This window comes from Nelumbo lutea, chromosome 4 (genome assembly GCF_056320005.1).
Source record: "Nelumbo lutea isolate HS-2025 chromosome 4, American lotus-T2T, whole genome shotgun sequence".
Lineage (NCBI taxonomy): Eukaryota > Viridiplantae > Streptophyta > Magnoliopsida > Proteales > Nelumbonaceae > Nelumbo > Nelumbo lutea.
Window position 1 is genome coordinate 95,893,031 of NC_142687.1, and position 12,650 is coordinate 95,905,680.

The following is a 12,650-nucleotide window of genomic DNA, read 5'->3' on the forward strand; positions in this document are numbered from 1 at the left end:
AAGCATCTTCACCTATAACACCCATACCTGCCCATGAGTTGGTATCAATTCCAAGCTGGCACCTACTCCTAACTGTATGGCGGAGCTAAGATTTCTGGGGTGGACTCAACAGTAAAAAACCCTATTTAAAAAAATAGGAAAAGAAAAGAGAAAATCTAGAACCTTGATCCCTTCTGTTGATGAGAAAATTGACTCTAGATCTCCTATCCACGAGAACTCTGCCCACACCTACCTAATATCGACAAAACACTACCTTCGTACTGGGAACATCTCCCCATGTATAATAACTTGCAAGAGGATGATATGTTCCCCATGTGTGGCTGCGATGTTAGGTGAGTAGGTGTGGGTAGAGCTGTCGTGGGTGATCTGGACTTGAGAAAATCAAGTAGGTTAAGACCAACAACGGAAAATGAATGCTATAAGTCATAAACTCATGGTTCACATGAGAGTTAAAACCGACTATTTTGCCCACCATAATGGGCCTTGCTTAAATAAATAAATAAGTAAATGGGAAATGAAATGATGGAAACGTAACACCTAGGCCAGCGGTCACCTAAGCATCCTCCTGCTTAGATTCATATCGATTTTCTTTCCTTTCATCATAATTTTCATTCCCTGCCGAAGTAAAATACAGACCCTACAAGACGTGAAAGACTGGTAGCTTTGGAAATAATAGGGTATAAGCATATAGATTTTTACCCCTTTGCTTACAAAATTTTACACCACAAATCTAGAATATTATGTTTGGGACCCAACAGTACTCACAGTTCAGGGCCCAGTTATAATGACACAATATTCCAGATTGGTGGTGTACGGTGCATCATAAGGCATAGAAGAAAACAGATTTGTTTTGTGTTATGTTTAGCATTACTCTTTTAGAGTAAAACCCCCCGGGCCCAAATGGGAAAACACAACTTGGTAGAAGCAGAAATATGACAATACATCATCCTAACAACAAACTATCAAAGAACACAACAGCATAAGATACATGATAACAAATGTATATCAATTCCACCTAGCCTACTAATCAAGGTCCTATCTGATGAAAGAGAACACCAAATCTGAGTTGGAACTTGAAGTCTAATGGCCGCAAAATCCCCAACTCATCAGTTACGTCAAATAGTCAATGAGTTTGTGGACATGTCAGACACAGAAAATAGTGAGTTTCAAATTCTCATTGAAGTCTGCCCAACACAACCAAGATCAAAGGTATGAATACCATCAGGACTCTCAAGGTGAATAACTAGGTAAGTTGTTCAGATTAACCTCCAGGCAAAGATATATTAATATCAGTGGCCGAATTCCTAGATTCTGGCACGGACTGTATGGTTGACCAGTTTTCTCCACGGAAGGAAGATGCGGATGCAAGATTTGGCTTAGGGGTTGCCGAGTTCCGCTGCCCCTGATCACTGTAGCCCTCCTCCATCTCTGCATTAGAAATAGGAATTGCAGTAGTTGGTGTGGCAGTTGATGTAACTTCAGTTTTTGGCTTCTTCGGTTTATGTTCCAATTGAGTGGTTGGCAGAAAACTTCCCACTACAACCTGGAAGATTGGAGAATATTAAATATTAATACGAGTATTGACTCCTGGACTTAGAAATAGCTAAAATGAAAATGATCAGGTGAGTTAAAGTAGGGACTCGAAAGAAAAAGGAAAAAAAGGGGGACTTGAACCCATGTTTGTGCAAAAAAAAGGGCCATTTTAGCACAAAGTAGCTGCTCTCCGACATGAACCCAGGTTGTCATGCTTGTCAGCCTGTGATTTTAGAACCACACCAAGCAATGATCATCATGCCAACTTTTCTATGAAGTGAGATAAATTACCACATCGAATTGCAATAAAAAACCAATGTTGATCCTAGATCTTCAGGGTCTTGGGAGTGGTCAACTGAATATGAACCTAACCTTTGGCATTTTTTTTGCATAATTTCAGCCTGGGATTTTACCATTGCACCAAGCAATGGCCCCATAATTTCTACATCTCATTGGAATAATAATAAAAGATAGATCTGCTAAGCCAAATAATCCAATACAAAAGCAGAAAACTTAAGAGGATTACATTCTGAAGAAACAACTACCTGCACTGGGCTGGCAGCTACTAATAGGCCAGCTACCCCACCTCCTACAACACGACCATCTGGGCTGGCCAATGAAACACTCATTCCACCAGATCTGCTCCTAGTTCCTCCACTCTCTGATGGCATGAAGGATCCAGACAATGAAAGTATCTCAAAACGGCCCTAAAAGAACGACAGCAGGAAATGCATCACTGTGTTATGGCGAATCCAGACAAGAGAATCACAACATAATAAATGTGGCATTATAGTTCAAATTAGTGGAACCCATGCCATCAGAATATAATAAATTAAACAAAGCTCCAATAGTTCAAATTAGTGAAAGCTACTCATCAAACATGATGATGGGACAAATCAGAATTCTCATATTCTACAACCTACTCTCTTAAGGTAAAGTACAGTTCTACCTTAACAAGTATCCAAGAGTATGCAAATTCAAAACTAAAACAAGTCCATGAGGTTCCTTGAATTTTTCTTTTAGAACTGCCCACTTCTCACACAACCCCTCTCCCCCACAAGCAGACCCCAAAACTTCATCAAGGATTAAAACAAGTCCATTATTTCATAAGTTTCTGTTTAGTAATGGAATATATACAAAAGTTAGTTTCAAGAAGTGTTTATGCACCTTGCATTGCTGCTTTCATTAATTTCATTGTTTGGTCAATGTTGAGTATAGATGTCATAAAAGGGGTACATTAAAAAAGGAAAAAGAAAAGCCGCAGCTGGCCTGGAAAATATGTTTTAGTTGAACTGTTGCTTGAACTAAGAAATTGCCAATTCAGGGGCCTATAATCTCCATTATGCTTGATGTTATTTCTTATGCAGCTCAACAAACATCTTTTTAAACAAATCAAGTGGGGGAGGAAGGAGTCTAATAGAAACATAATTTTTCTACAAGGAAACAAACTCCCACATTTACCATTTTATGCAATTTACTGGCTCAATGCCTTCACTTTCCTTGGATTATGTATACATTAATGTGTTTATATAATTACGAATACATTTTACATCTTAGTTCCAGTAAGAAGTCAAATGATGGCCCTTTACTGAATGGAGGGCTAGGTGCAGGTTAAAAAGGACATGAATTGAGGTACTGAGAAATGACAGGAACATAATATAACAGTTAACAGATAATGGCCCTTTATTGAATAGAAGCAAAGTAGGATTAGCATAATTTATAGTTGTGATAAGGTTCTGTTTAGTTTGGTTATATAGTGTCATTCAAGTTCTGGTTGCCCAAGCAAACATCTAGTTATGAACTAAAAAATGATTCCCCTTGATAGGATAAAATGACAACTTCATTTAGAACTTTGACTACACTGCATTTCAGTTACAGTCTCTATTCTTTCATCTTCTTCGTGAGTTTCCACTCTCTTTCATGTATACTCCTCAATCTCTGAGAATGTTGACTTAATTGTGTAGCTAATTTTCATGGCTGATTTCGGTATTAATATGGCCAACAGTTGGACAAAGAAAAAATTGGAAAATCCAACTGATGTAAGAATAAGGATTGTCAGCAGTCTTTTCTGCCATTGCTGCTCGACCACCACCAAGAGAGACATCCTCTCTCACATGCATGCAGAAAGAGGAACTCCACTCCAAACAACTGCTCCTATACCCTCTCTCTCTTATTCTGAAACTACTAATCACAAATGTTGAAAATGCTTTCTATTCAACCACCACTGATAGAAGCTCAATCGACATAACTGCAACTATCCCCTCTTTCTTTGGTTGATGATTGTACTCTACAATAGAATGGCAATTTCAATCAAAAACTTTAGTTGGTGTACTCTATGTAAAGTTCTGCTTTCAGGTCTATGTCACAAAGTAGTACTGCTAGTTTGATAGTTGTGGAGGAATTCTATGGGTGATCTGAACCAAGGTTCAAAATATCGATACAGACCGATACGCCAGTAGGGGCATATCAGGCTGTATCAGCCCTAGCTCCCCCCTTTTTTTTAGTTTTTTTTTTTTTGTGAACCTGGTTCAGAGTGGTCGGTCTAAGGCCCTTCTACCCCCTGAACCGGGTTAAACCCCAAAACACCCCCTGTAGGGGCGTATTGGGAGGTTTCCGATATGATACATATCGGCCGATATGGTCCAATATGTGTTGAAATTTTGATCCTTGATCTGAACCATGCAATATGTAAAGGTTATGGATGCATACTTGTACGCACAGCATAAAACAGATCCATGAACAAGAGACATATAGTCCTTGAAAATTTGTATGAAACTCAGAAAAAAAAAGGAAGAAAAGAGTTCAGTTATTTGAAAAAAAAAATGAGGATAGGTGAACACACCTCATATGTCAAAGTACCTCCAGAAGAATCAGGCTGGCGAAGTGTAACATTTGAAATTGCACCATTTGCAGAAAGAATACAAATGGCCCGAGGTCCTTGTTGAGAAAAGGATATAATCTTCATAGTAACATCCTGAAATGAATAAAAAGTAAATAACCAAGAAAGCAACAAAGTACTCATAGAAGAATCTGAGAGTAAAAGCATTGCCTAGAAAGTACTCAAGTTTTAACATATAATTCAATTACTGAAAAAGAAAAGAAAAGAAAAGAAAAGAAGAAATGAAAATCTTTGGGATGTCATCAATAATGTAGCAATAGGTAGTGTTTGCGGTTAGATGCTTCTTCCTTTCTTATTCTTAATTTTGCAGTACAAAACCTCTATGGGAAACGGAGGAGATTGGACGAATCATGATATACCACAGCAGCCCGTTGTGTGGGACTCACATGTATGCTGATGCGCTGTATTGGCCCATAACAGACTTCTTGTTTTCTTTGCTGTTTTCTTTATTTTTTCAGTTGACAGGTTTCCTACTAGATCAAAATCAGTTTCTAGTAGTCTGGCAGGTTTATCATCAGCATCACATAGGTTTTCCTAAATGAACAATTGCTTAAGTCAATTCCTATACCACATGACTCCTAGAGAGACATCTGCTAATATTCTTCACATCCCTTCCCATCCCATCTTATTCAGTACAAACGAATATGTAGCATATATTATGCATCCCAGCTTTTTCCTATAGAACATTCCTAGGTAGAAAGATAAACTTTTATATCCATGATGTCCTTTTATATCTGTGATGCCCTTTTGCATTGGTATACGGATGTTAAGATATAAAGCCACCTCATGATTCATTTTTTTTTTTTTTTGAATGTCTCTCCTAATCTATCTTTTATTGACATGTCAAGTTAAAATTCACAAGATCTGTCAAGTTCCAACCCCTAGGGCGAAGACCATGAAAACATATACCAAAATTAAAAAAAAAAAAAAAGTGCAAAGATTGTTTACCAATTATGTTTCAAATTAGATGGCATTCATGTCAATTCTCTATTCTCTTTTTCGTCATGATATTATCTTTTTTTACTTTTAATTATCCAAGACCATAGAAATACATACCAAAATTAAAATAAAAAAACTGCAAAGTTTGTTTACCAATAATGTTTCAAATTAATGACATTCATGTCAATTTTCTATTCTCCTTTTTTGTCATGACATTATCTTTTTTTTACTTTTAATCATCCTCCTCTTCCAATATTATACTATAAGTTTTATGATTATAAATTATATTTATTTCATAATTAAAAAATGGTTTTATCAATAAACTTTTTTTTAATACAAGACCAAATTTTGGTCAATTTGGAAAGTTTTCTAGCATAATAACCACCACAGATTCAAAACTCGCTTCCACCCCTTTTTATCAGTAATATTGGTTTTCACAATTAAAAGATATATATATATATATATATATATATATATATATATATATATATATATATTTTTTTTTCTCAAGATCAAAACCATTTTTTTTGCAGGTTTATCACCAGTGTTGCACAATATGTGGATTTAGAACCTTGGACACCCCATGGTTCTCAAAGGAGACTTCGGTGTATGGTTTTCTTTTAGTTCTTCCATTTCTTGTCATTGTCCTTCCATGAAATTTTTTATCCCTTTTTATTTTGATAATATACTTGAGAAAGGTAAAATTCCATACACAAAAATTAGTTTGATCAATTCAACTGTGGTTGGATCACAGCTCGTCCAATTTGGAAAATTTTCTGACCAATCAAAGTGCAGTTTCCAAGATAAATTTTCACATTTCCTTGGCTTTTGGTTAAACTGTTTTCAGCAATTGAAATATACTCCATTATTTATTAATATCAAAATTAAAAAATATGAGTTTTGCAGGTTTAGAACCAGCATTGCATGAGCTTTCTGAAATGGACAAATTGTCCATGTCAAACATATATTGGATTCAGAGCTTTTAATACTGAATGGATTCTTGAATAACACTTCTACATAAATGAAATGGAAAAACTGCAGGCTGACAAGCATGGGAATGCGGGTTCAAGTCTGAGATCAACCACTTCAGGGAAAAAATGTTAAAAAGGTAGGTCCTTATCCAGTCCACCCCTCACAAGGCCCCAGATAAACGGGACCACTATTGGGTAATGGTCTTTTTGGCTTGTTTGGCATAAATAAACATCTGGCACACATTATGTACATATATTTTTGTAGAACATCCTTGGGTAGAAAAAGTAAATTTTCACATCCATAATGTCCCTGATTAAAGGTGTATGAAAGCTTAAAAGCATCTAATTGTTTAATAGTAATTTTTTTTCCCTTTGAATGTATCCTCAAATCTATTTTTATCATTTGCCAAGTCAAATTCCACCCTGTATCCTTGAAATTCCAACTCCTGGTTCATGCCCATACAATATCAGTTATCACTAATGTTTCAAATAAGATGCCTTTGATGTCAATTTTTCATTTTACCTTTCTATCAGGAAATCTTCTTTTGCTTTTTATTTTCTTTCTGTTTTCATAATATATCAAACTTTCAAATATGACTATTTAAAAATTAATACATAAAGATTGGTTTGAACAACCCAACTTGGACCAAAGTAAGGTTCAACCAAATTGGAAACTTTTCTGATGAATAACAAGTGCAAATATGGGTTTCTACAATTAAGTGGGATATTTACCAATTCCAAAAAGAAAAAAAAAAGCATTTTATATCACATACAGGCCACAACTAGTGAACTAGATACAGAACAAGTACAAGAGAAACAAGACGGTCAATTTTGGATTTAATACCTCACCAGTAGCGACAGTGATAACATGCGGTGTGAAATTTGCACCAACAGAACATGCAACCCACTCACCTGCAAATCATTTTTAAGAAATCATGAAATCCAAAGAGAAAAATTCCTACTCTGCACTAAATTTCCTAGTGTCCATTTTTTACCTTTCTCAATAAAAATTCCTAATGTGCACATTTCAGGAATAAAATTGCAGCCTTGGTCACCAGGCTAGAATTCTATTGTATAACAGTATAAGAAGAAAAGGTGTGCTCCAATTTTCAAGTAGGAAATGGGCTTTAGGATCTTCATTTGACTTCAATTGTGTCAATACTCGTGTGCATTTACAGATTAGAAAAAGACTAATCCTACCGGTATACTCAAACTTCCTTTAAATGATTATTGATGTTGGTTTTTGGTCACCATCCACATGTGCAGCCACATGCAGCAGAGCATACTCGGCACAACATGGCATCTGAACTTGTCAGTCAGGCTCAACCTAGACATGGTTGTCATAGCCACTCTTGCCACACCCTACCTTGCCCTGGCCACTCTCTAGGGCAACAAATAAAATCAAATTAGATATACCTAGATTCAAATTTGATTTGTTATTTGAATTCAAGAGTCTTATCCATCAGGTTTAGATTGGACTTGAATCAGATTCATATATTTGATACTATTAATAAATTAAACTAAAGATAGTCACAACATTATGTTATTAATAAAATAAACTAAAAATGAATTTTATATTGCACATCATGAATAAAATGACTTGAAAATAACTTTTATCAGACTTGAACCTATGATTTTTAGTAAACATATAACATTAAAACCAACTTTACTAATAGATACATATTAACTTTATGTAGATATAGGAATAAAACTGTTATTGGATCAGATTGGGATAGATTGATATTAGATCCAACTATAAGTGGACCAGTTTCAGGTTGCCTTAATCCTAACAAACAGATAACATTTACAGCTCACTATGGCCTAGGTCCACCCCAACCATGTCCATGTCGTGTGACATCCCTAATGAGTGTTTTCTTGTACAGAGGAGGATGGTTCCTGTCCACCCAGGAAAAATGCCCTATCAACACAAGATAACACTATCGTTGCAGGCTTGCAACCCTGATTTAAGGGCTATGGTGGCAATTCACAATTTGAAAATTTGAACTGCAAATCCCAAAGATTCCAATTTTAATGTAATATCGGAATCTTTTTCTACAAAGATCTTAAATTTTTTATTTCGATTCTACTATTTGATTCATGAATTTTACTATTCGTGTGATTCAAATAAATTCAATTAAGAATGAGTCCTCTACTTTGTCATTATTTTCTATTTAATTTTCATGATATGCAGGTTAAAGAGACATTGTATGTGGATAATTTCACTTTCAAGTCAAACTGGATTATATCATCTTAGGCTTCTAGTGCACAAGTGGTAAACTCTTTGTTGGAGGATACGGATTAAAAGTAGTGTAAAATATTCAATTTTAGATTTTTTTTTGACAAGTTTGTATATGATTACAATTTTCAGAACATTGCTGAGGTTAACGTTGCAGGCTATATATACCCTGACAAAGAATTTGTATCTGGAGGGAGAAAAGTAGCCTTTCCCCTCTTTGCTCACTATTAAATAGTGCAGAGTGCAGACCTGACCTAAGCTACATCACCTAGACCTTAGGTGATGATTGTGGTCTACGTGGCCACTGACCAACCCTGAATGTCCAACCTCACCAATAAATAGGACAAATGGAGGCAAGAAAAGAGTTTGAACCTCCCTGAAAACCCATACCCTTTATTCTCAATCACCTTCAAAGAAGACAAAACTTTGTAACTAGAAGGAATTATCGTCACTTTCTACTAAGTAGATTAATGAACTATCTCACTTTTTCAGTTGTAACTACCCACCTCACTATCATTGTCCATATCTTCATGTTTCTGACCTAAAAAATATTGCCCATGACTCTTTTCATCCAAAGCACCTCAATGGCAGCAACTTTAGCTTGAACCAGCCTTGATACAGGTTCACCTGCTTGAACAACCGTTGAGGATTCAGTCAGCCATGACCAGCTCACTGTGCCAGTATTTCCTCCTACAAAGAGACACATAAGCCCCCCAAATCAACATAGCTGGGCAATGTAAAATCTCCTCCAACAATTATGAATTGTTCAAATATTATAAAGCTTATTCATACATCATCCTATGTTTAAATTGCATTATTGGATTAACTTTTGTTTCTCTCTTATGGTGACATGTCCATTGTTAATGTAGATCACTCTTCAAATTCTTGATTGTAGGTAGACCTCTTTCCAAACTTTCATGAAGTGAACATGAAAAACTAGAATGGGAAAAAAAAAAAAAGTAAGGGCAACCCAGTGCACAAGGCTCCCACCAATGCAGGGTCTGGGGAGGGACAAATGTATGCAGCCTTACCCTTGCACATATAGAGAGATGCAGGAGCTGAAGAGTCAAATTTGGAATTTTAAGAAATTTTATGTATTTCTGTATTTTTGGACAATAGGGGTATTTTTGTCATTTTGCAATCTTCTGTGGGGTCCAACAATAGGGTTTAATTTGTCTAGTTATAATTTGTTTATTTTAAAATTTCAGAGTCATTGCATAAGTATGACTAGAGTTAATTGAGCCTTCTTTGAATTGAAATAGGATATGATAGCTTTGTTTGAGTCTTACTAGGATTATTGAGTCTAACAGTTTGACTCCTAGGATTATTAGTCTAACAGTTTGACTCTTAGGATTATTAAGAGTTTAGAGTCTAAATATGTATGGACGTTTTACACAAAGGCAATGAAGTTTATTGAGTTTTCTTCCGCTTAAACTAACTATGGTGAGTGATTCTCATGCCCTAGAGTGATTCTAGGCACCCTGTAAGTGACTCCAGGTATTTTCCCTCTTCTTTCTCTCCCTATCTTCTCTCTTATTCCTTCAAGAAGCCATTACAACCATCAACAGCCACAAAATTCTGATCTAAGAAGACCATTCAACATTCTCTAAGGACTAGAACTGAGCTGGTCCGACATCAGAGAGGTTCTTTCCAAGATTTGAATCTTGGTCACCCAGGTCTATGAAGTCTGTTATGATGCTTCTTGCTTCAGCAAGTAAGTCAAATAAAATGACTACCTAAACGATGTTAAAAGTTCTATAAAAAAAAAAAAAAAAAACGATGTTAAAAGAATTAAAACAAAAAAATAAAGGATAAGGCAAAAATATACTAGGTCCTGCAGGGAAGGAGATTCATCAGTTGCAATAAAAAAACTAGCCAATAAAACATTTTTTATAAGTAAACTAGCTAACAAAACTAACAATGTATTATGCACAAAAAATAAATATAGCATATAATTACTCCTTATTTGGGACCTGACAGTGAAGGAATCAAATAAATAGACCTACAAACCTTTGTTAATTTAGCTACATTAGCAAGACACCAACAGTTTATGCATTAGAAAGAGGACTACCGTTTCTTCCTCTCCTCCCATCAAAAAGAATGGAAGCCAGAAATGTCAAATTCTTCACAGAACAATCTCTCATAATGTTTGTCCTTGCATAGTTGCATTGTCACAAAAAGGCAAGAAATGCAAATGTCTTAGCCAGATGAGAAAGATTCCTTCATCCCCACATCAACCCCACAAGAGCCCACCGCTTTATCAGAAACCCATCTTCCAGATCCGTGGGGGGCATCTCATGCCAAGGTGTTGTAAAAATAGCACAAGGTCCCACATTAACCCCAACAGCAATGCTCAAAACCTCAAACTTAGAACTAGAAGTGAAGTGTAAAAATTAATTCGACCACAAACCAAGCAGAAACTGTGAAGTTTCATATAGGACAAACTCAAATATCCGAAACTATAGCACACAAGTACTGGGATACTCTAACCAAACTATAAGAGCAAATCATAGATCCGGTTAAGCTACTAAAGCCAAAAAACATGATAAGTAGCGAATTCAAGTTGAAAAACTTAGAACAGTTCTCGTTACCTAAGTTTTCTATCTCGAATTTCGGTTGTTGTTTATTGATCAAACCAGTTGGCCGCCCTCTACCCCGCTTCCCGGCCGAGAACTCACTGACGGCCGGCGGCGCCGATGACGAAATCGGAATCGGCGATAACGCCAAGGACACAGTTCCATCGGGACCGTATTTTCTTGGTCTTCCTCTCTTTTTCTTCAAAGTCGTCCCAGGCATAGCTACACTTACTTGTGAAACGGACATTGTAGTTGAACCCGGAACTTGAGCTGAGTTATCCGTTCTTGCAGCTACATGAAAGCTGGCCGGAGCTTCAGAACCCATGACTGCAATTCCCGTTTGCATCTCTTCTCTTCCTTCCATTCATATATAATTTTAAAGAAACCCTAAAACCACTCACCAAAAATACAAATATTAATTAACTCAAACACTCGGAACACTGAAACTGACATCAAACTTCAAAACGAACACATTTAGCAGACACAAGAACTTAATTATAAAAAAAATCAAAAGAAATCACAAACCTTGAAAATTCGTCGAGTTACACACCTATAATGGAGACTCTTCCATAACATCAAAAGAAAAAAAGGAAAAGAAAAAAAAGAAAAAAAAAACTACGACCAGTAGAGTTAATTGCAGATTGTCCTCATTTTGCCAACCTTGCTTTACTACAGAAGATCTTCCACTGACACACCAACCGAATCGAATTTCGGGTGTCCGAAAAACCGCTAGTCGGTTTTTCAGATGTCTGAACACTGCATTGCGAGAAAGAAGCGAAAAGAAATACATAAAAAATAAAAGAAAAAATAAATTAATTAACAATGAAATAATTAGAAATAAAATAATATTTTAATCTCAAAACTCGAAATATACGATTTGGTTAAGAAAACGATTCGCGTCCGTCAAGAAAATCAAATAAATAATAATAAATGAGATTAATAAAGGGTATAATTTGATATAAGAGAATAAAATATTAAAGAAAATTGCAGAAAAAGCAAATGGCTTTAGTTTATTTTAATTTTTTAAGTTTCCATTTAAAGCTGCCAAGCAGAGCTAATTAGCTAACGTTGGAATGGAGTTGGAGGCTCGCCCGTGCCTCCTCCCACCACTGACATGTTCTTCGTCCAGCTCAAATCCATTGCTACAACTGGACCAATCTTGATAGACCACGTCAGACGGATAACTGGGACCCGTGTACCCCAATTGTTTTCACTTCGTTGGATAAGCCAGTTTACCCAAACAAATATTGTCCCAAGTCCGGTACCAGCATTCTTGTGCATTTTAACTAATCAGAATCCACATAAAGAGAGAGGCAGAAGCGGATTGGCAGAACTCGGATTCGGTCCTCGCAAACACAGTGTTAACACCGTCCTAAGTCTTAACAACAAATTATGTATTTTTAATTTTATTCATCGAAAGATTTCAAATACACAACTGAAAGTGGTTGTACCTCTTAGTAAGAATTGATGTGGCGTTCGGCAACATGTTTATCTTA

The 12,650-nt window shown here is 36.1% G+C and overlaps 1 protein-coding gene across 1 annotated transcript; it reads right to left on the reverse strand.

The window, feature by feature from the left end:
• Nucleotides 1–901: 901 nt before the first annotated feature.
• LOC148861999 (AT-hook motif nuclear-localized protein 1-like) lies at nucleotides 902–11,978 on the reverse strand. The gene is made up of 6 exons (XM_088941180.1): nucleotides 11,680–11,978; nucleotides 11,170–11,541; nucleotides 7,187–7,254; nucleotides 4,376–4,507; nucleotides 2,079–2,240; nucleotides 902–1,543 (listed from the first exon to the last, which is right to left on the reverse strand). The coding sequence occupies exons 2-6, from the start codon at nucleotides 11,516–11,518 to the stop codon at nucleotides 1,262–1,264; spliced, it is 993 nt and encodes a 330-aa protein (XP_088797306.1). The 5' UTR covers nucleotides 11,519–11,541; nucleotides 11,680–11,978; the 3' UTR covers nucleotides 902–1,261.
• Nucleotides 11,979–12,650: the final 672 nt, after the last annotated feature.

Bases quoted from the DNA above. Each gene is read 5' to 3' on its own strand.
- LOC148861999 (XM_088941180.1), bottom strand. From the start codon at position 11,518: ATGGAAGGAAGAGAAGAGATGCAAACGGGAATTGCAGTCATGGGTTCT. The intron at 7,255-11,169 runs GTAACGAGAACT...AATGATTTGCAG, and splicing joins ATTCGAGATAGAAAACTTAG to GTGAGTGGGTTGCATGTTCT. The intron at 1,544-2,078 runs GTAGTTGTTTCT...CCAATCTTCCAG, and splicing joins TAGCTGCCAGCCCAGTGCAG to GTTGTAGTGGGAAGTTTTCT.